The sequence below is a fragment of the Phyllobates terribilis genome, unplaced genomic scaffold (genome assembly GCF_046119375.1).
Source record: "Phyllobates terribilis strain yellow unplaced genomic scaffold, ASM4611937v1 Scaffold_3__8_contigs__length_932513732, whole genome shotgun sequence".
Lineage (NCBI taxonomy): Eukaryota > Metazoa > Chordata > Amphibia > Anura > Dendrobatidae > Phyllobates > Phyllobates terribilis.
The window spans coordinates 359,919,423-359,944,141 of record NW_027362763.1 but is presented as its reverse complement, the minus strand read 5'-3'; the positions used below and the strand labels follow the sequence as shown (position 1 = coordinate 359,944,141).

General features: G+C 41.0%; 1 protein-coding gene across 2 annotated transcripts in view; it reads left to right on the top strand.

The window, feature by feature from the left end:
- The window catches only part of ECE2 (endothelin converting enzyme 2), a 117,679-nt gene that overhangs the window by 76,042 nt on the left and 16,918 nt on the right, over window positions 1-24,719 (top strand). For both annotated transcript variants that reach the window (XM_073675335.1, XM_073675333.1), the window contains 10 exons: window positions 3,205-3,351; window positions 4,985-5,050; window positions 5,263-5,451; window positions 9,326-9,468; window positions 11,108-11,222; window positions 12,287-12,397; window positions 12,486-12,584; window positions 13,139-13,216; window positions 14,538-14,641; window positions 18,573-18,683. In XM_073675335.1, coding sequence (XP_073531436.1) covers window positions 3,205-3,351; window positions 4,985-5,050; window positions 5,263-5,451; window positions 9,326-9,468; window positions 11,108-11,222; window positions 12,287-12,397; window positions 12,486-12,584; window positions 13,139-13,216; window positions 14,538-14,641; window positions 18,573-18,683 — 1,163 coding nt within the window. The remainder of the gene's footprint in view (window positions 1-3,204; window positions 3,352-4,984; window positions 5,051-5,262; window positions 5,452-9,325; window positions 9,469-11,107; window positions 11,223-12,286; window positions 12,398-12,485; window positions 12,585-13,138; window positions 13,217-14,537; window positions 14,642-18,572; window positions 18,684-24,719) is intronic.

Here is a 24,719-nt window from a genome sequence, read left to right as displayed (position 1 = left end):
TAAAATACATCAAAGCAGTAATAATATCCCTTTGTTACCCCTACAATAATAATGTCTCCTATCCTGGCCCCTTCCTGGAACAAACTTCCACATTCTTGCCCCTTCCTGTAATAATGTGCGCCATCCTGACACCTTTCTGTATTAAAGTCCTCAATTATGTGCACCTTACTGTAACAATGTCCCCATCCTGGGCCCCTCTCTGTAATGTCCCTCATCCTGGACCTCTTTATTTAATAATGTCCCCCATCCTGACCCCTTTATTTAATAATTTCCTCCATCCTGGACCCATATGTCCTCCATTCTGGTCCCCATATGTCTCCCATATATCCCCCATCCTTGTCCAATATGTCCTTCATCCTGAGCACCACATATCTCCATCCTGGACCCCATATGTCTCTATGCTGTTCCCCATATGTCTCATCTTGGCCCCATATGTCTTCATCTTGGCCCCATACAGTGGTGGCCAAAAGTATTGGCACCCCTGCAATTCTGTCAGATAATACTCAGTTTCTTCCTGAAAATGATTGCAATCACAAATTCTTTGGTATTATTATCTTCATTTAATTTGTCTTCAATGAAAAAACACAAAAAGAATTGTCCTAAAGCCAAATTGGATATAATTCCACACCAAACCTAAAAAAGGGGGTGGACAAAAGTATTGGTACTGTTTGAAAAATCATGTGATGCTTCTCTAATTCGTGTAATTAACAGCACCTGTAACTTACCTGTGGCACCTAACAGGTGTTGGCAATAACTAAATCACACTTGCAGCCAGTTAACATGGATTAAAGTTGACTCAACCTCTGTCCTGTGTCCTTGTGTGTACCACATTGAGCATGGAGAAAAGAAAGAAGACCAAAGAACTGTCTGAGGTCTTGAGAAACCAAACTGTGAGGAAGCATGAGCAATCTCAAGGCTACAAGTCCATCTCCAAAGACCTGAATGTTCCTGTGTCTTCCGTGCGCAGTGTCATCAAGAAGTTTAAAGCCCATGGCACTGTGGCTAACCTCCCTAGATGTGGACGGAAAAGAAAAATTTACGAGAGATTTCAATGCAAGATTGTGCGGATGGTGGATAAAGAACCTCGACTAACATCCAAACAAGTTCAAGCTGCCCTGCAGTCCGAGGGTACAACAGTGTCAACCCGTACTATCCGTCGGCGTCTGAATAAAAAAGGGACTGTATGGTAGGATACCCAGGAAGACCCCACTTCTTACCCCGAGACAGAAAAAAGCCAGGCTGGAGTTTGCCAAAACTTACCTGAGAAAGCCTAAAACGTTTTGGAAGAATGTTCTCTGGTCAGATGAGACAAAAGTAGAGTTTTTTGGGAAAAAGCATCAACATAGAGTGTACAGGAAAAAAAAGAGGCATTCAAAGAAAAGAACACGGTCCCTACAGTCAAACATGGCGGAGGTTCCCTGATGTTTTGGGGTTGCTTTGCTGCCTCTGGCACTGGACTGCTTGACCGTGTGCATGGCATTATGAAGTCTGAAGACTACCAACAAATTTTGCAGCATAATGTAGGGCCCATTGTGAGAAAGCTGGGTCTCCCTCAGAGGTCATGGGTCTTCCAGCAGGACAATGACCCAAAACACACTTCCAAAAGCACTATAAAATGGTTTGAGAGAAAGCACTGGAGACTTCTAAGGTGGCCAGCAATGAGTCCACACCTGAATCCCATAGAACACCTGTGGAGAGATCTCAAAATGGCAGTTTTGAGAAGGCACCCTTCAAATATCAGGGACCTGGAGCAGTTTGCCAAAGAAGAATGGTCTACAATTCCAGCAGAGCATTGTAAGAAACTCATTGATGGTTACCGGAAGCGGTTGTTCGCAGTTATTTTGGCTAAAGGTTGTGCAACCAAGTATTAGGCTGAGGGTGCCAATACTTTTATTTGGCCCATTTTTGGAGTTTTGTGTGAAATGATCAATGATTTGATTTTTGCTTCATTCTCTTTTGTGTTTTTTCCTTGCAAGCAAATTAAATGAAGATAATAAGACCAAAGAATTTGTGATTGCAATCATTTTCAGGAAGAAACTGAGTATTATCTGACAGAATTGCAGGGGTGCCAATACTTTTGGCCACCACTGTATGTCTCCATACTGGCCCCATATGTCTCCATACTGGCTCCATATGTCTCCATCTTGGCTCCATATGTCTTCATGCTGACCCCATATGTCTCCATGCTGGCCCCATATGTCTACATTCTGGCCCCATATGTCTCCATTCTGACCCCATATGTCTCCATGCTGGCCCCATATGTCTCCATCCTGGTCCCCATATGTCTCCATCCTGGTCCCCATATGTCTCCATCCTGGTCCCCATATGTCTGTTCCTCATATTACATTTTTTCAGTAAAAAAAAATGTTTCTTCTTATCTGGCCGTGGTCCAGCAGCGTCCTCTTCCTTCTTCATATGCAGCGTGGATGGGCCGGTGGATGGCAGTGACGTCATACTCCAGCGACGTGTGCCCCAATGTCAGCTGCCAGACTCTGATTTGCTGGCGGCTGTAGACTATTGCAGTGCAGGAAGCTAGTGGTTTTCTGTACTGCAATATATTTAAACTGAATTTGCATCTGAGGATGCAAATTCAATTGAAAACTGCGGGCCAGGGAACCGGATCAGGGCGCCTCTTCTTGCCAGTTCGGGGAATCAGCTGGAATTTCAACAATCGGTTGCCCCGAACTGGTGAGAACCGTCCGAATCCCACCCCTGGTAAAGACCTTGTTCCTGCATGGTAAGAAATAACCATTACACCGTACATAGCAGGGGCACATTTATAAGATTATCTCAGCACAGGAACATTTCATAACACATCCAATTGTGGAAACTATTATTATTCCAAGATCTAGTGAATAAAATGTACTTTGTTTGTGGGACAACCCCTTTAATTGAAATAAACTAACATAAGGACTGTAAAGTCTTGATAAAATTTAGCAAATCCTAATTCTTTTTCCATATATTTGAAGCATCAGATTTTATCACTGAATCTTTTTTCGTCCACCAACAACTAGTTTGCCTTTTCACTGTGAGCTCGTATAAGTATTTATGTAGCTTGTCTATTAATTCAGAATAATTCTACTGGCCATGCAGATTTGTGGGTGAAAAACAACTAGTTTTCCTTTCATTATACTTAACCCTCAAAATGAATTATTCTGTATTTGTCAAGTCCACTGTTTTTTAATGTCTTTTTTTTTTTTAAAGGTTGGCGGATGGAACATATCAGGTAATTGGCGGGGTGAAAATTTTATGGCTGTGCTGAAGACTGTCTCAGGGACGTACAGAGCGACCCCATTCTTCAGTGTCTTTGTAAGTGCTGACTCCAAGAGCTCAAACAGCAACATAATCCAGGTAAACACTCTTGTCGGGATGGTAGGTGGGATTAATGCTGTATAAATGTTTGGCATGCTGCAGACTTTGTGGGTAATCTGCCACAAATCAGTATCACCGCTGTCTGGCACAGTCATCGCATATCCATACGACCAGAAGAGGATGTACAGAACTGGTCTTGTCTTGGAGTTGGTCACCACTGTGGCCATTGATTGTCTTCAGATAACAAGGAGACTGGTGGACCACATGGGCAGTGGTTGTAGAGGTGCAGTGGGATATTAGTGGTATTTATATAGTATTATATAGTATTTGCTGTTTATTTTTTTATCATGCAAAAAAAATGAAGATTCAATTCCTCAGCTCTTGTTTTTTACTGCACATCAATGCTCTCATTCACCCAATGTACAGTAAACTACAACACAGCTCTATTCACTTACAATTCCATGCAAAGAAGATAAATGAGAGTGTCACCGTGCAAAGAAAAAGCCAAAGAGACCTTGGTTATTAAAGGGGTTTTCCGACGAACAAATTTAATTTTAATCAACATTTTAATCAATAGATATCTGAATAATAATAAGTTCCACAATTGAATGTGTTTAAATAAAATGTTCCTGTGCTGAGATAATCTTATAAATGTACCCCAGCTATGTATTGTGTATTGGTTGTGTCTGACCGTGCAGGAACATGGTCTGATCATACCACATCTCCTGGGCAGGGGCGGATACAAGAGACTATACAGACATTACAGCATGGGATCACAGCTGATGCTTTCTTTGAGGTAAAACATTGCTTAAAAGCAGGCAGTGAAATGTTTTGCCTCACAGAAAGAATCAGCTGCGATCCTGTGCTGTAATGTCTGTATACTCTTTTGCTTCCTCTCCTACCCAGGAGATGTGGTATGATCAGACCATGTTCCTGCATGGTGAGACACAGCCATTACGCAGTACATAGCAGGGGCACATTTATAAGATTATCTCAGCACAGGAACATTTTTATTTAACACATCCAATGTGGAATTTATTTTATTCCGAGATCTATTATTTAAAAATGCACTTTGTTCTTGGGAAAACCCTTTTAAGTTCTTGAAATTGGAAGGGTCCAGGAGTCTTTCAGGTTAGGCACCCACTAAATAAAATGATATAGTATTAATATGCTGTAACATTATAAGTTATAGTGTACATTTAAACACAGTCAATATATCATCCCTATTGAAGGGAAATGTTTATAAATGCAGAGAAGTGTAGAATGGAATGAAAGGGATAAATTGATGATATCTAGGAGGATCCATAAGATGATCAGTATAGGACAGTGTAATTTTCAGGCTGAGATAATTACTAAGGTTATCTTTCCAGAACCACAGATGACTGGAAAAGAAGGTGTATGTTCAAGAGAGAAGAATGGAAAGGGTGTTCAGTAGTAGGGGGAATGTAAGAATAGATGTTGGAAAAGTGGCAACGTTTATGAAATTAAATGCTGAAGAGGTTGAAAAAGACTGTAGAAGTAGAGAACAAAAGTAGCAATGGTGGGGTAGAGAGGGACAGTGACAAGGAATGTAATAAAAAGCTTCATGAAGACTGAGCAATGACAATAATAGTAGGCTTTACAATATTCAGTGGTAAATATATTGCACATCCAACACCTCTTTCTTCTCCAGGTAGATCAATCTGGACTCTTTCTTCCATCAAGAGACTATTATCTAAATAGGACAGCTAATGGGAAGGTCAGTCACCATGTAGTATTCTGCTTGTGCCTTTAGACCAAACATATTCTTCATTGATATCAGCACACTGAGCATATATTTGCTTGATATATGGGTATTTCATGTTATACCGGCTTTCTTACTTTGTGCTCAGTAGGTGTCTAATGGAGAAATTGTTAGAGCGTAGACTTGCACTGTGACTGATAAAGCCGATGCTTGATTTCTCTTTCCAGGTGCTTACTGCATACCAGCAATACATGGTAGATGTGGGGATGCTGCTTGGGGGCTATCCTGGCTCAGTGGAAATACAGATGACCCAGATTCTAGAACTTGAAACCTTGCTAGCCAATCTCACAGTTCCACAAGATGAGCGCCGAGATGAGGAAAAGATTTATAATCGCATGACGGTATCTGAACTGCAGGTGAGAACTTTAACGCACATGTTCAGAATCTCATTAAAGGGGTATTCCCATCTCTAAGATCCTATCCCAATATGTAGTAGGTGTAATAATAATAATATTAGCAAACACCTCCAATTAGAAATGTAGTATAATTTTTTTGATTCACTATGTCTCTTTCCTCATGTGCACACATTGCAGGACCTTAGGTATCCATGGTTACGACCTCTATCAACTGTCACTGTATCCGTGGTCATAACCATGGATACCTAAGGTCCTGCAATGCCTGCACATGAGGAAAGAGACACAACGAATCGGAAAAAACTCTACTACATTTCTAATTGGATGTATTAGCTAATATTATTTTTATTACACCTACTACATATTGGGATAGGATCTTAGAGATGGGAATACTCCTTTAAGTATAATACGCTAAAACCCAACACTTCTGGGGGAAGGTCTTCTCAAGATGGACAGTATGCATAATACCCTGCTTGCAGAGTTATTAGACAATTTGTATTTTCGATGATGACTTTTATTATTGAACTACAACAGTGCTGTCATTAAATCCAAATGGTTTAATAAATCTGAATATTTAAGAAAGTAAAAGTGGGATTTTGTCTTTTTAGGAGAATATCTATGTGTGCAGAATTATTGGGCAACTATTAGTGTGCAGAAATATTACGCAACTAAATGAAAAACGGAAATATTGGCATCTCAATTGTTTATTTTCATATGTTAAAGTGAGAATAATAACCAGACAACAAAAAAAATACATTTCTGATATTTAAAAAAATAATAATTGACCAATATAGCTCCCCTTTTTTTCAATAAATCACAAGCCTTTAATCGACGGAGTCAGTCAGTTTCTTAATCTGTTGACAATCAATTTTTTTGGCAGCACCAACCACAGCCTCCCAGACACTGTTCAAAGGTGTACTGTTTTCCTTCACTGTAAATTTTCCATTTATGAAGGGCCCACAAGTTCTTAATATGGATTAGGTCAGGTGAGGAAGGGGCCAGGTCATTATTCTTTGATTTTTAAGACCTTTCCTGGCTCATCAAGCAGTGGAGACTTCAGTTCATGAGATGGAGCATTGTGCTGCATCAAAATCATAGTTTTCTTGAAAGTTGTAGACTTTTTCCTGTACCACTTCTTGAATAAAGTGTCTTCTAAAAACTACAAGTAGGTTTGGGAGTTGATTTTGAGTCCATCTTCAACATGAAAATGTCCAACTAGCTCATTTTTTAATAATACCAGCCCACCGCAGTACCACACCTCCACTTTGCTGTCATCTGAGGCAAAGTGGAGGTCTGTGCCTGTTACTGATCCAGTCACAGGCCCATCCATCTGTCCTTCCAGAGTGACTCTCATCTCCATCAGTCGATAAAACATTTGAAAAACCTGTGTTAAGATATTTCTTGATGTTTCTACTTCTGTGTCTTGCTCAGTGGTAGTCGGGTTTCAGTCTTCCTTACGGTGGCCATGTTTCTGAGCACTGAACACCTTGTACTTCTGAACACTCCAGGGAGGTTACAGTTCTGGAATATGACACTTTCCTGGACACTTCATGTTTGATTATTCTCAAATCTTTGCCTGTTAATGTGCGTATTGTTTTCTCAACATGTTTTTCGCAACCCTGTTGACTATTTGCAGCTAAATGTTTGACGATTCTCTCATCATGCCCCAATATTTCAGCAATTTCAAGAGTGATGCCTCCCTCTGTAAGACCTTTAACAATTTTTGACTTTTCAGAGTCAGTTAAATCTCTTTTTTGGCCATTTGACTGAAAAGAACAAGCTGCCTAATAATTCTGTACACCTTGATAAAGGTGCTGATATCCTCAGGCCTCACCCTCCCGCTTTACACAAATACACATCACCTGATCTGCTTCATCCAATAAGCATTCAAGATTATACAGCTTGGAGTTGGAAAATATGTATAAAAATGTTGATATGGTCAAAATACTCACTTGCCTAATAATAAGTGGAAACTTAAAATTACTTGAAGTCTGTGTAGCGCCCCGAGGGTTCAGCCGCTACAGGGGTATTGCACCTCTGCCAGAGGTGTGATATGCCACTCCTGGGTAAGGATGGAGTATGGACCAGGGCTCAGTTAGCTGCATACAGCACACTCACCCCATTTCCGAGGGACAGTTCAACGGTGCTCCCATTAGACAGAAATGCAGGCACGACCGACCATGTCCCTGGCTGGAGTGTGGAGGGGGGAGGAATACCCAGTGGTGTAGGAGCAGATAGGGGTTGGTTTCTGAGCATAGGAAGGAGCCCATTGGTTGCTGGTCACCTGGGCTCATACACGGAGAGGGAGGTATATAAGGTGGGCACCATCTTAGCTCAGGGTCTGTTCAGTGAGAGGAGAAGACAGGGAGTAGAGGCTCTGGAGGAGCTCTACTCAGGAGTGGGCCTAGTGAGAGGCCGAGGAGGAGAGTGGAGTGGAGAGAGGAGAGGTGAAGGGGAGCTCTGGTTCCTTCTCAGCCCAGCTCCACGAGAAAGGAGAAGAAGATGGAGCAGAAAAGGAGAGGAAGAGACAGAGGAACAGAGGGGCTCAGGAACAAGAAGGTGGAAGGGACCCTAAGAACCCATGAGAATACAGGGTGAAGGGTCAGGCAGATTAAGGGTACCGGATCCCAAGTTGGTGGAGGAGAAACTACCCTCAGCCAAAGACCGGAGGTCGTGATCATTTATTGGTGCGACACCTCATCAAACCTACTAGGAAGGCTCCATATAGGACAGTGGGAAACGGGGCCCACGTTTACCCGCGCAGATCCGCGGCAGCTGGACAAAAGTGGGTCACTGGTGAGGCAGGCCAGAGAAAGGATAAAAGGGGGTCCTGAGCCAGACTTCTGAATTGCCTGGGAGTTGACCGAGCCCCACACCTGGTGGACGCAGCCCGGCTCGGGCGGTCACTACTGGTGCCGAAGTGACCCGGAGCACATGAACTGTGAGTAAAAGACATTGGACTGCAGTACGTTGTCTGTGTACTTTCTCGCTCCTCCAGCACTACCGGTACTGGGCCCCCTGCACCATCACCCCCACCATCCACTACACTGCCCTGGGGCTGCACTCTTCCCGTGGGGAGTTACACTATCTTAGCTGCATACACCATCAGCCCCAGCGGTCTGCCTTGCAGCGGCGGTTCATAATAGCCGCAATCCACGGGTGGCGTAGTCGGACATCACTTAAAACTCATAAAGGGACTACCACTGGTCTGACCACCCTGAGCCACGGAACCGGGTAGCCACTACTACCCCCATCGTTTCCCTATTGCCCGGATCCGAGTGCCCCACGGCCCAGGGGGAGAGTCATCTGCACTGTATGAGGGGGAGGTCTACTCATAGAGGTGGTCTTTTGGAGAGGTTTTACTGTACACTATTCAGCTATTATACACACCAGTAACATCTAAATGACTCACCCAAGGGATTTATTCCCTTACTATCCACCAATTTGCTATCACTTTGAAAACTAACATATTTAAAAAGCGTTTAACCTTTGTCATACTTCCTAATAAATACAATTAGATTGTTTGTATGAATAATATAAACAACCAATAAAAGGGTTATCAAGTTCTTATAAAGTTCCAAAGTCCTTGTGAAAACTAGCAACTTTGCAATTCACCCCGTTATTAAAAAACTCTGTATTTTCAAGAACAGAGGGATTTTTTAATTCTATAGTGTATAACTCATTGAATAAATTAGAGACTGAAATTAGGACTAGCAATGCAACCATGACACTGGTCTGAACTGTCAATCTACAGGAGCGCACCGACCCCAGCAAAGCTGGAAGAAGGTGGGCTGGGAGAGGTGCGTTCCTGAAGAAAAGAAGCTGAGTCAACTGCATTAAACACATTTCATAGTAACAATTGTCTTATATTTTACAGAACCTAGCACCTGCATTTGACTGGATGGATTATATGTCCTTTGCACTCTTACCTTTGGACATCAATGACACAGAGCCTGTGGTGGTTTATGGCAAGGAATATCTACAGCAAGTGTCAGAACTAGTAAACAGCACGGATCCAGTGTAAGATACGTCTGTTAAGTCACATCAAAGCAGTTTTTATTCAAATGAAATTCACTTTATTTTTAGCCCTATGTTCACTATTCCATAATATTAAAACAATAGGCCCGATTCATCAAGACTGGCGTTCATGCAGGTCTTGATGAGGAAATGTGCTGGAGTCAGACGCGCCTGATTAATGAAGAGGCATACACCTCTTCTTGAATCAGGTGCACAAGACGAGTGGCGTGCACCTCTGTGTGCACCTTGACACAAATCCTACTCTAGTCTCTGCTGGAGTAAGATTTGTGGGGTAGTGAACACTGCCGCTCATCATGAATTTGGCAAGTGGCCCGTCCAGTCTCAGCTCTGACCACTTTGTCAAACATGGGCGAAATTGACGTTAGAATGCCGTAAAGTGTTAGCGTAGCCTTGTGTTGTTCCAAAATTATGCAACTTTTCAAAGCTTTTTTATGCCAGAATACTCGATTAAAAGCTTTGATGAATTGGACCCAATAACTTTCATTTATTACATTATCCACTTTTTAATGTATCTATATGATGGGAATGAGGGTTATTATTAAAGTGGCCGTCTTATCTCATTAAGTGGGTCATTGATGAAGCTTCCTGTACAGCCGGTAGCTGAGGACTGTGCTAGGAGAACTTTGAATAAGCCCCTTTTCTCTGATTTCAGACGGTTGGATCACTATTAAAAAGTCATGGTGTATGAAAGATTGTTGTAGGAATATATTAAAACTCCTTTCTTTTCTAAAGAATACTTAAAGGGGTTTTCTCGCGAACAAAAGTTCATTTTAATCAATAGATCTAGAAATAATAATAAGTTCCACAATTGGATGTGTTTTAATAAAATGTTCCTGGCTGAGATAATCTTATAAATGTGCCCCTGCTGTGTGCTGTGTAATGGCTGTGTCTGACCGTACAGGAACATGTTCTGATCATACCACATCTCCTGGGCAGGGGAGGACGCAAAAAGAGTATTCAGATATTACAGCACGGGATCACAGCTGATTCTTTCTTTGAGGTAAAGTATTGTTTAAAAACAGTCAGTGAAATGTTTTATCTCACAAAAAGAATAACCTGCGATCCTCTGCTGTATTGTCTGTATAGTCTCTTGTATCATCCCCTGGCCAGGAGCTGTGGTATGACCAGACCATGTCCCTGCACAGTCAGACACAGCCATTACACAGTACACAGCAGGGGCACATTTATAAGATTATCTCAGCACAGGAACATTATATTTAAACACATCCAATTGTGGAACTTATTATTATTCCAAGATCTATTGATTAAAATGTACTTTTGTTTGTGGGAAAACCCCTTTAAGCTTTTATTATTAAATGGCATATCAATGTCACCATCTGGGGTCTGCCAGCTGTCCCCAATGACAGATGTAAGAAAAAAAACAAGGCTTGAGCATAGGATTTCAATATACCTGTAAAAGCATTAGTAGAAATTGCCGAGGGCTGAATGAGTGTTCAAACTAATGCCATCTTGTGTATATACGCAGATTAAAGCTACACTGTGCATTGTACAATGGTCACTATAATTACATTGCCTGATATTAATTCATTCCTGAGTTCTCATCTTATTTTCACAAATCCACCTCCTATAATCAGTGAGACTAATTCTCTTTCTCTTACAGTATACTGAACAATTACTTGATTTGGAACCTTGTCCAGAAGATGTCCCCCAGTCTAGATTCTCGTTTCGAGAAAGCCCAAGACAAATTACTTGAGTCACTATATGGGGCAAAAAAGGTATGTTTGACAATTTTGTATGAATCATAGCTCCGGCGTTTCAGAGAAAATATAGTTTGAAGATCATAGGCACCACTCCAGGTTTCTCTCATGTGGGTAGATAGAGAGATGCCTCACATCGGCCTTGGGATATGGCGTTAATCTGCAGGTTAATAACGTTTTGACACCGTGCAGCGCCAACACTGAGAGCTCCGCTGCCGGGAGGAAATGAACTTTATTCCTCCTGGCAGGCCTCAAGCTTTCAGTCACAGGGGTGGGTGTGGTGCTGGCGCAGTTTCTGTCTCCGCTCTGTGCATATAGAGCTGCGGCTGTAACCGCGCTCCGGCACTGACTGACAGCAGACTTAGCAGTGCTGGGAGCACAGTTACAGCCGCCGCTCTATATGCCCAGAGCTACTGAAACTGCGCCAGTGCCACCCCTGCAGTTTTGATAAAATCCCTTTAGATAAAATATACCAGTTCTAGTGATAATCTCCTCCTGAAAAAACAGTGTTTTTTAACTAAACCACAGCAAGCAGTCCATTAAGTGACACATTGCTGGAATCAGGGTCTAGGTGTCTACATTATGCTGCTCTCAGGTAAGGTGGCAAAAAACTGGTGATGGATTTTCTTTAATGTGCTGAACTGCATAAGCATAGGGCAAAGGATTGTCATTTGGATGTCAGAGAAACTGTAGCCTTTGTAATCTGTGCCTCCCAAGTATTCAGACTATGCTGCAAAACTGTAAGCTAAAAAATGTCATTTTTCACATATGCGAGGTTTGTAGAGAATTTCTAGATTTTCTCGTTTAAGACAGTCTATGTTTCATATAAGTTGCCCACTATTGGGTTGTAATCATAAAATGTTGAAGGATGCTATATTTATTGTTATAAATAACCTATAAAACTATGAAGTCACGACCTTCAAAAAATAAATCAAATATAAATTTTATTATCAATATATTAAAACGTGAATACAACTGAGACTTCATCGTCTGAACATCCTTTTTTTTAACAAAACCTACTGAATGCACCAGAACTGATCTCCTTTTTTTACCGCTAGATTGTCATTGTCTTTGTGTTGCAGTCCTGCACTCCTCGCTGGCAGACATGCCTGTCCAATACAGATGACACACTTGGTTTTGCTCTAGGATCTCTGTTTGTTAAATCTACATTTGATAAGAACAGTAAAACAATTGTAAGTAAGACATTATTATCTAAAAGACTTTTGTGAAGTCATGCATATTGTGAAAATCGATAATATGTTTGATATCTCCGTTTTTCAGGCAGAGCAGATGATCTCCGAGATTCGATCCGCTTTTGAGTTCACATTGGAAGGTTTAACATGGATGGATGAAAAAACAAGGAGAGCAGCAAAGGAGAAGGTGTTTACTTTTATCAAAAGATTAAATCATTATATCAAATTTATAATGTAACACACAGAAAATATGTCTGACCAAAAATGCTTCTACAATTTTTTTACAAGTTTGATCCATATTTTTCACAGATAAAACTCGTACCTATTATATTACCTATCTCACAAACAAAGAGCTTTATATAGAGGCCAAAGTGTTAAAAAACTCAAGTTTTGTTGATAAATTTTATAAAAACACAATAAGAAGACATATAAAAAAGTGAGAAGAACCAATGGTAAGACACTGGTGGGTACACCCGGATGGTACAAAAATAGATGTGTGCTTAGTACTAGACTAGCATATTGTGTTTTTATAAAACTGTATCAATAAAACTTGAATTTTTTAACACTTTGGCCTCTATATAAAGCTCTTTATTTGTGAGGTAGGTAATATAATAGGTACGAGTTTTATCTGTGAAAAATATGGATCAAACTTGTACATGAAAAACTGACGTCAGTCTGAGGCCAAAAATGGGGCTGAGAGCAACTGTGAAGATTATTATGGATATTCTTTTTTCTTTTCAGGCAGATGCTATATATGACATGATAGGATTTCCTGACTTTATCCTGGACACAAAGGAGCTGGATGAAGTGTATGATGGAGTAAGAGACAATTAGATAATCAAACGACAATTAGACTTGTGATCACATTATTTAAAGCAGTAATGGTCAATTTTAATAGAGGAATGTACTTTCTGTAATGAGATCTACTAGAGGACCAAAGACAAGTACACATGGCAGGTGGAAGGCTCATGCCATTTATAGCAACCAAAATTAGTTTTCTTAGATAATAATTCCTGGATAATAATTTCCTAGGTAAATAATTCCTCATGCTCCACAGCCATACCTTCTTGCTACTCCTCACAAGGGTTAATTTTATGGTGATCTGTTGCATTTTTGGTGGCTGGGGAATGGTTCTAGGTTGATGTCCAAATAATAGCTGGCACTTGCTTCTTATATAAAAAAAAGACTTTATTGCATCAAAACTTAAAATCCAGGTTGGTCACACAGTGGCACAAGAAGTAATAAAATGGCAAAGAAGGAACACATACAGACTCCAGACAATGCGCTTCTGACCTACATGGTCCTTAATCTGAGCAATAAAATCTTGTTTACGGAAGAAGCGAGTGCCGGCTATTGTTCAGATTTCTACTACCTGAAGAGTATCTTGATCGTGCACAAGGCAGGTGGGCTAATTAATCTTTCTTTTTTTATATATACTATTGTTTCTAGGTTAATGACCAGGCCAAAGGGCAGAGCTTATCAATCCTGCAGCAGGTACATCGCCTCCAGCAGGGGAGGCATCTACTGCAGTTAGTTGTCTCACAGCAAGATAAATAGTAGAATGGAATAGTGGAAATAATCCAGTATTGTAAATGACTAAATTAGCTGGTTATATGGCTAGATAGGCCAATTTCTGCGCAAAGTGCCTTCATTTTATAAATATAGTCTAAATGGCAGTATTGCAGTTTAGATTTCATATATTCAATGTCTGCATATATATTGGCGCACACTGTCAGCTACTGAGCTTTTTGATTTGTATTTACATCAGTCAGAGCAGCTTGCACCTGTTTACACTTGTCTCATTCTGTCAGGAGGTGCTGGTCAGTTTTTGTTTCTTTGTAGCATACAACTGAAGGTAGTGACGGCCTCCATAGTTAGCTGTGCACTCCTCCCATCATTATGTCTGATAGAAAAAGTTAGGATCCCATCAGAGAAAGGTACGCCTTGTCGTGGCTGATGGGCATACACAAATTGCCTAATTTGGGCACTAAGTAGTTTAATTTTACAAGTATAGTCTATATGGCAGTAGAGCAGTTTACGCTTCATATATTCAATGTTTGCATATATCTTTGTGCACACAGTGAGAAAAAATATTGTCTCTACTTCTCTTTTATGCACATAAATATTGTCTTTCCTTTAGTTTGAGGTGTCCGAGGATTCCTTTTTTCAGAACATGTTGAATTTCTACAATTTTTCAGCTAAACTTATGGCTGAACAACTAAGAAAACCTCCAAACAGAGAGCAGTAAGTGATCAGTACGATTGTTCTATCCTACAATAACATGAATCTAGCACCATATACACGGCGGGGGGGATTCAAAGTTTAACAGGTTTCCTGTTTCTGTGTGAGAAACCCCACCGTGTTTGCTGATCATTCCCCTTTTCATAGACCACACCCATCTTGTTCCACTTTCCTCACCCATAAAAGTAACAATAATAAAAATGAATGGCATATTACCCTTTCTGCAAATGTACTAGATGTTACCTAAAGTCCTATGTAACATCACAGATAACACAGTGATAACTTTCTTAATTACCAATAATGTAGTAGAGATCACCTGGAGTCCTATGTAACACCACAGATAGCAGACAGTGCTAATTCCCTAAGTATGGATAATGTAGTAGATGTTACCTGAAGTCCTACGTAACACCACAGATAACTCTCTGAGTACACATAATGTTACCTGTAGTCCTATGTAAGACTAATATTACCACCATACAATGACCATATAGTGGCAGATATATAGTGTTTTTCACAAGTGTTTTGCAGACCTTAACCCCTTCATGACTGAGCTATTTTCCATTTTTCTTGTTTGATCCCCCCCCCTTCTTCCAAGAGCTATAACTTTTCTATTTTTCCATTCACATAGCCATATGAGGGCTTGTTTTTTGTGGGATGCGTTGTACTTTTTGACACCATTCATTTTATATGAGATGCACTGAAAAACGTGAAAAATTGTAAGTGCGTTGAAATACAATGCCACAATTGTTTTTTGGCTTTTTTATTTACCATGTTCATTATATGGTAAAACTGACCTGGCAGTATGATTATCCAGGTCAGTATGATTACTCAGATACCAAATATGCATAGATTTTTTTTTTTATTTAAGTGGTGAAAAAAAAATTGGAAATTTGTTGCTATGTTCCAGGACGTCTAACATTTAAAATTTTTGGGATATGAGGCTATGTGAGGGCTTATTTTTACACCCTAAACTGACATTTTTACTTATATCATTTTGGGTAGATACGATGTTTTGATCACCTCTGGCAAAAGAAACGTAATTCTGGTGTTTTGATTCCTTTTCTCATTACGCCTTTTACCTATCGAATTAATTTATTTTAGATTTTGATAGATCATACTTTTCTGAATGCAGCAATGCCAAATATGTGTATTTTTTATTTTTTATTGATTTATTTTTATTGGGGCAAAAGGTCCAGTGAGCACTGTTGTAAAGAACATAATTGCTGTAGCTGCCTTTACCCAGGACATTCAGTCTTTACACTGCAATCGCCTGTGCCCTCTGGGTTTTCACACCCGCATTTCATCCAAAAATTGTAGTGTTTTTCATATTTTTAAAATTTTTTAAAACTTTTTTTTTCAATTTTCACTGTACTTGTTAGTCCCTTGTTAGGGGACTTGAAGCTGCGATCATCCGACCGCTTGTGCAATGCATACCAGTGCATCAACAGTGTTATGTATAGCTAAAATCACAATCTCCTATGTACGCCAGATAAACGCTGGCTTTCACAGGAGTATCATAATGACAGGTGCAGAGGTCTTGAGCAGACCCCCGTCTGTCATGACAACCCATCGGTGACCCCGCGATCAAATCATAGGTGCGCTGATGGATTGACGTGCACCCCCTGCTGGCACATGTTAAATGCTGTTCAGAGTTTGACAGCGACATTAAACAGCTTAGTCTGCCAGGAAAGATTCGGGCTCGGAGCCGCATCAAAGGCAGGGACACGACATATGAAGTAACTGTACATCACATGTCATGGAGGGTTTAAAGGAAGTCTTTCACCCCCAAAATGCATTTTGAATGGACTATACAGTGTTGTAATGGATGTAACCCCTATAACAACTATACTGGCTAAAATAAGTTTTAATTCTTATGCAAATGCGAAGGCTTCCCAGAGCACAGTCTAAGTGCTGCTGGCGTGTGTGCACACGCATTATCCTCGCTGTCTCCTTTCTTCTGACGCCGCTCACTACACTTAATACACATAGAAGTGCATCGAGTGGCATCAGAAGAAAGTAGATAGGGAGGAAAAAGCGCGTCTGCACACCTGCCGCTAGTATTCAAGCAGTACTAGCTCTGGGAAGTGAGCACTGTCAATCAGAAGCGGTGGAAGGACCCCAGTAAGCAAATTAGGAGGCATAACTGTGCACAAAACTCTTGGCAATGCCAGAGGTGCAAACAGTCTCCTCATTTGCATATAAATTAAGTTATTTTCTCAGGCACTATACCAGTAACAGGTACAGTGCTAGTATAGTTTTAATAGGGGCTACAAGACTGTATAGGCCATTTAAAAATCATTTTGGGGGTAAATGGACTCCCTTTAAATGTGTATAATGTACAGATAAATCCATTGACTAACAGGATATCAGTCCCTTTGATCGTAGTCATTAATTTCTGCTTTTCTTCTCCATATGACCCAGACTGCCATGACTTTTTCCAGCTATTAGTCATATGTGCAGAATGTAACGCATAGACATCTTTAGCTCATCTCTTTTCCTACACCCTTCACACGTTTCCCCCACATGATGGCAAACCTACATCCTGTGTCTCTACCGGTTCCCTCAAATGGTTGTCATTTTAACAAACATTAAAGAAATGGGAGAATCATATCCCTGTATACATGAAGTAGCACCCGTCCAGCAGCAGTCAGTTGGCATTTTATTGTATAGTTGCGTATTGGGTGTAAGGGATAATCACAATTTACTGTATTGTTGGAAATTTGTGATGTAATATATGATCTGGCCAGTAGAGGGCAGCAGAGCGAGGCCTGAGTGGGAGCAAGGGGGTTTTTGCCATGTTTTGAGCGGTTGGAGAGCCATTGGAGAGAGATAAAGCAGAGCCTGGGTGAAAAGTGAAGCTGTGGTTCCTTGGGAAAAGTCTGGATAGAGTAGTGATGCTCTGGATCTGTTTTGGTGACACTGGGACACGTTGTTCAGCTTGACATAAGCCGACTCAGTGAGGACAACCAAGGACACAGTATCTTGGGCTAGGCCACGTGAGGCTTTATTTCTAAGGACTTAGAGAAGCCCTGCGCTGGAGAGATCGGCATTCTCTAAGAGATTCAAGTCAGCGTTTCTGATTATTCTGGACTCAGCCCAGCAAGGACCATTGTACTTCAGTCTCAGGACATACCGGTACCCTCTTACATCTAAATATATATGCGCATATATAAATAGCTTTATAGGTCTAGTTAGGAGAAGAGGCCTCTTCTGTAAGAGACACTTAAAAACTGCTCCGAGTAGGCGATTACTAAAGTGCTGGCACCACACTGTCGTTATATGGATTTATGCATAGAAAGGGTTAATCTCGTGCATTTTGCTTGCATTTAACGGTTAGTTCTGTTAAGTGTAACTGCATATACTCTTAGTCGGTATTATTTAGAGTAACTCTTGTCATTGTATTTGTTATTTATACGCTGTTTACCTACCATCCTTTCCTTTGTTTTATAAACTGGTTAGTACATATTTCTATTATATTATCTAATCTTTGGGCGTGTCTGCTGATTGCTGCTGTACCCCTCGTCCTATGGCCGTACCTTGCCCACGTTTCAGTGGAGCTTTATGTCTAATCAACAGGCGAATGTCCTTATAATTGGTATGCAGCAATTGTTTTGCAAGTAGTAAAAGTGCAGTAAGGCCACGTTTGTCACTAAGAATTAGTATTTTAGTTTTATTCTTGCATGTACCAGGCACATGTCAGTTATTTCCTCTCCATTGATAGATGTAAAACACACAAGTTAGCCAGCTAATAGAAAGCATGTTTTGGTTCAGTCTGAAGCTGCATAACAGGATGAAGAAATATAGGCTCCTTACTGGAAATAGAAAGTGTTAGCAGTTGCCTAAAAGATCAGCAACCTATATAAAACCATATTGTTCAGTAAGAAGAACATGAAGAGCTAAGGAGAATTTTCCATATGTCTAATTTTCTCCGCAGATGGAGTATGACACCCCAGACAGTCAACGCTTATTATTTGCCAAACAAGAATGAAATTGTCTTCCCAGCAGGCATCCTCCAGGCTCCGTTCTACGCTCCCACACACCCTAAGTATGTGTTCAGCTTTTATACTTATCCCAGCCAGAATAGGGAAATGTTATATAAATGTTGGCTTGCACGCAGTTCAAATATGTGTAAAGAAGCAAAGACGTGTTTATCAGAACGGTCCGGAGGTAGCCCGTGATGCTGCTGTGGGGCCTAAGAGAAGAGACAGCCGCATCCCACTGGGCCCTCCTGCGCCACAGTAATGTGATTGAAGAAATGAGCACCATTTGCTTGCTATTTCCCCAATTATGAATATTATAATGGATATGAACACTGTTAGGAGCATTTTATTTTTACTAAAATATACATATTTTTGCCTAAAAGGTGTTTTTGCAATAAGGTTTTATCAAAAATCTTGGACTGTTTGGCTTCTGCAGCTTCTGTGTAGTACAATTCTTAGCAGGGTGCCAAATTAATTAACAGTGAAATCTCTCCGACTGCAGGGCTGTAGCCCGTATTTTTTCTTTCCTGAACATTTTTTAAACTTATATATAACCACATCAAAGTTGAACTTTGATTTGACCATAAAACAGCTTAATGGATGTTCAGGAGGCAAGAGACAGTTGCGAGATGGGGCCTTCATGGATTGGAACTGTTTTTTTTCAGCACATCCCACAGATGCTCTAGTGGTTTGAGACCCAAGGGCCAAGTCAACATGTTGAGCTCATTGTCATGTTCCTCACACCATACCCAAACAATGTGCCTGGCTGTGTACATTGTCCTGTTGACAGACCACTGTCTATAGGAATAACCATTGCAGTAAAGTGTGTACTTGGTCTGCAACAATATTTAGGTTAGAGGTACATGTCAAAGTAACATCCTCATGAATACCAGTACCAAGGGACTCCATCACACTGCCTCCACCGGCTTCCATTTTCCCATAGTTCATCCTGGTGCCACCTCTTTCCTAGGTAAGCAATGCACAGCTGTCTGACAGTCCACATTATGTAAAAAAATGTGATCCCTCAGACCTGGTTATATTCATGTATTGCTACTTAGTCTAGTTCTGATGCTCACACACTCATTATAGTTTTTTCAGCGGTCAACATGGGCTCTCTGATCAGTCTGCAGCTATGTAGTATCACTACATATGTAAGCTGTAGTGCATTGTTGGCTCTGACATTTTTCTATCATAGTCAGCAATTTGTGCTAAAGGAGCTGGGAATAGCCTACAAAACCTACTGTTTTGAATATTGAATGACCTATTTTGTCAAAGGTGGTCACATCCTTACTTTTACCCACTTTAGTACTACCAAAATGTAAACTTTAAAGGGAGCCTGTTAGCTGAGGCATTCTGCGAAATCTCAGGCAGCATGAATCAGAGATCCGATTCTGCATTTTAAACAACTATAACCACTTATAAGGACTTAAACATCTATAACCACTTATAAGGACCAAAGTCCAATGCCTATAAGTGTTATCAGTGGGATCTCATCGAACACTAATATGTTCTACCTACAAATAATACCAAAATCCATAATACAATTCATAAAAAAAAAGAAATTTGATTGTCCAAAGGCTCAATTTAAAGAAATCACAATTAAAAGGAGTATCTCACCAGGTTTTTGCCACCTAATATGAGAGCAGCATAATATAGATACAGAGATTCAGATTCAAGTGATACGTCACTTACTGGGCTGCTCGCTGTAGTTTTGCTAAAACCTGTGTTTTGTCAGCTGAAGATGATCGCTAAAGGACTAGTAAACCTGCTGCCATGTAGTCCTCTATATTCATGAGCTCCGTTTAACCCCTCCCCCACCACTGATTAGCAGTTTCCTGTGTTGGAATAATGCTTATTATTGTATATATTGCATCAACTATTATTTACTACTGTTTAATAGTGCATGAGCTTCTGTCTCCAGCAATAGTGTTATATTGCCAATAATTCACTGTTAAAAAAAAAACACAAAAAAAAACAGGACGTTCCTGCTCACTCTAAGGCTATGTGCACACGAAGTGTTTTTGATGCGTTTTCGCGGCGATTTTCCCGCCGCGAAAACGCTGCGAAAAAGCTTGTTAATAGATCTGCCAGGAATAGCAATGGTAATCCGGATGTGCTATGCGGAAATTTCCACTCCGTATTACCATTGCGGAAAAAAATGCAACATGACCATTGTTTGGACGTTTCCACCGCGAATTCGCGCCCACTGACTTGCATTGAACCGCAGCAGACCCGCAGGTGTAATATCTATACCTGCGGATTTGCTGGATTTCAATTAAAGCCAATGGGCGCGGATTCGCATCAGAAACGCGCTGCGGGTGGTACTCAGGGGAGGAGAGGAGGACTACTACTCCTCTCATCTGACACCGCTCCCACTGATAACAGCGAGGGCGGCGTGGCTGGGAGGAGCAGTAGTCTGCTCTACCTAGCCCGCGTGCCCGCTGTGAAAAAAAAAGTAAAAATATAAAAAAAAAACCTCTATATTCACCTCTCCAGCGCCTCCCGGTGTCCTCCTGGTCCCCGGTGGCGATGCGCTGCTCACGGTGGTACACTGCAGGAGAGCGCTCACTCCCAGCAGTGTACTGAGCTGACAGGACCTGCGGTGACGTGGGCGATCAGCTGATCGGTCACGTGACCTCACCGTGGGAACCTTCAAAAGACAGTTCCCCGGGTGATGGTGGTCAGAGCTCACCAGGGCTGATCAGCTGATCTTCAGCTGATGAACCCCAGTGACCTCCTGCAGCAGCATGTATACTGACTGCTGATTTTACACCCCTGTCAGTATACATTGCTGTCTTCTACAGCAGTGACATCAGTGATTGCTGATGTTACTGCTGTACAAGTGACACGGATTGTCGTGGGACACTCGTTGGTGGTGATCGTGGACTACGTCGTTGACGGCGGACAGGTAAGGGATATGGTTGTTTGTTTTTTTACGACTTTTCAGGAGATCGAGGGCTTTGCAGACAAAGTGTAATAAAAAAAATTGTAGAAGTGTGTGCTTTTTATTTCATTAAAATACTATATTTTGGCCGTGTTTTTATTAAAAAAAAGGCCACCATTTTACTACGCAGTTAGTAATGGGGGCGTCTTATAGACGCCCTACATTACTAACCTGGGCTTCACGTCAGCCACCAATACAAGGCTTATGTGAACCCCAACCCCATTACCCCACTCGCCACCACTACAGGGCAGTGGGAAGAGCGGAGGCTAAGCGCCATATTTGGCGCATCTTATGGATGCGCCATTTCTGGGACTGCTTAGGGGTGATATTAATAGCCGCAGAGGGGGCTAGTATCCATAGCCCCTTCCCTGGCTATTAATATCATCCCTATCAGCCCGCAGCTGTCTTGTTTAGCCTTTTCTGGTTAGATTTTATAGGGGGACCCCAAGTCAATTTTTTTCTGGGGTCCTCCTGTAACCTAGCCAGTAAAGGCTAAACAAACAGCTGTGGGCTGATATTAATAGCCAGGGAACATTGGTGGCTAATGGCCCCTTCCCAAGCTACTAATATCAGCCCCCAGTAGTCGGCTTTCCCTCTGCTGGTTATAAAAATGACGCGGGAGCCCACACCATTTTTTTACAAATTTTAGGCTCTTTGCCCACGATCCTGACATAACAGCGCTTTGGATGCATATTTTTTGCTGCGTCCAAAACGTTGCATTCTATTGAACGCAGGTAAATCCACATGTGTTCACTGCACCATGTGTATTTACCACATTCTATACATTCTATTGGTCAAATTTCTGTTGCGCAGACTAGCGACCCCGCAAGAGAATTTGACATGCTGCGGTCCTGAAAGATGCGCCACATGTCAGTGTCCACGGGTGATTCGCAGCCACTGATGCACACGTAGTGGACATGGGATTGCTAGAGATCCCATCCACTATATGGTAACATCTGGATGCTGCGGGTTTGACGCTGTATAAACACGTAGCGTCAAACCTGCAGCAGCTCCTGATCGTGGCCACGTACGCAAACTCTCCCGCAGCATGTCAATTTCTCTAGCAGACACGCTAGTCTCCACTGCAGATTTTGACCGATTGAAGTGTCATTATATGCGGTGGATTCACATGTACCGACAACAAAAGTGCGGCATTAGAACACTGTGTTTTGGACGCAACAAAAATACGCTGCATCCAAATTGCTGCTGAGTGCTGATCAGGAAGACCTAGTGGCTAAGGAAACAGTTGTGAGCTGTTAATTATGGCCAGGGACCATGTTTGCAAATGACACCTTCCCAGGCTAAAAATAGCAGCTCACAGCAGCCAAACAAATTACGTGAATAGAAATGCTAATGAAGATTGGGTGAATGGGACTAGCTGACACCTAGCTCTTTTGTTTGGTGATGTCAAGGTGTCAATCAAACCTTATCATGACCAAACCTAATTAAAATAAAGTACAGAGTTAAATAAACACATAGACACAGAGTAAACACTTTATTTGAAATACATCAAACACATTCTTTAATCATTCAAATTAATCAATATACTCACCCCAGTTCTGATGGTAATCCAAGGTTTAAGCAATGTCTCACCAAATAACTTTATTTAGCTCCAAAAAGCATTCATTGATGTACAAAAACGCTTTAAAAAACGCATTCAAAAACGCGCGTAAAATCTGCATGCATTTTTCCTGCCAACGAGATGCGGAAACGCACAGGAAATTTCTGCTTCAAATCCTGACCGTGCGCACATAGCCTAAGTGTGTGTGTCTGTGTGTGTGTGTGTGTGTGTGTGTGTATGTATGTGAGTGTGTGTGTATGTATGTGAGTGTGTGTGTATGTATGTGAGAGTGTGTGTGTAACTGGAGCACATTTCTTTCACTTTCACTTTGCAAGCTGACAGACAAGATGCTAAGATCCTAAGCTATAAGAAATACCAGTTGTAAGCTGTGTTATCTTTGTACCTGAATAAATATATATTCACTGTTGAACGGCTGGACAGTACAGAGATTAATTCGCTGCCAACATCCTGCCTATGCACAGTGTACATAAAAAGCTGTCAACCAGTGATGTGAGTGGGTTTATATTGAGTTCAGATTTCAGAGAACTGGCAGCCCAGTAAGTGATACATTACTAAAATCAGGGTCTTTGTCTCTACACTATGCTGCTCTCAGATGAGGCAGCAAAAACCTGATGACAGATTTACTTTAAAAATGTTTCAAAGGAGGCTATTAGTCATCGTACCAAATAAGACACGGTCATAACAGTCAAAAAAAACATATAATCAATGTACAAATAATACACATTACACAGGTAATGCCAATATGTAAGAACTTATTGTTGTCTAGTGTTAGGTTAGATCTCTCAGCTCTGTATTTAGTATATATAAACTGTATATTTACAAGACAGCATATCTACATACATTAGTGGGTCAAAATACCAAATGGTAAGTAGTTACCGTACTTATATCTGGGTATGGTTATAATCAGGTAACATACCAGTGCATATTTTATTACCGATGATTATACATCTCCTATACACCGATATAGGGCAAACTAATAATAATAATATGAATATTGGATTACATAATTTGCAGAAAACATTTATAGATACAATTAATTATCAATTATTTTCACATACAAGTAACTTATTACTACTATATCGGCACAATAGTGAGCCGGTGTTCTTTGATATTGCAGCATCACTTCATGATGCTTCACTGGAGTGCAATTTTACTATTGGAGTGCAGAGTTTGCTGAAATAGTTTCTGCCCAACATTTGCAAATACCCTATAAAGTGCCAGAGATCCCATTTTAGAAATGACACTTCTCAATTAATTCGTCAACTTGCTTAACTGTTCACAATAACAGTAATTTTGACCAGGGGTGCCCACACTTTTACATGCCACTGTATATGTGGACACTAAGCAAGGTTTAGGCATAATGTGGGGCTCATAAAGGAAGGGGTCATTTGGGTTTGGGAGCATAGATTTCACTGGATTTTATTTAGGTGAGGGGGAAGGGGTTGGAGAAATGTCTCTTTTCTTGAGCACGTTTCCTACCAGTAACGTGGAAACCCCCTATATTTCTATTGACAGATGAGGGACCCGCGTGGGAACATTCTTTCTTCTGCGATAAGTTTTTATTAGTAACATTTT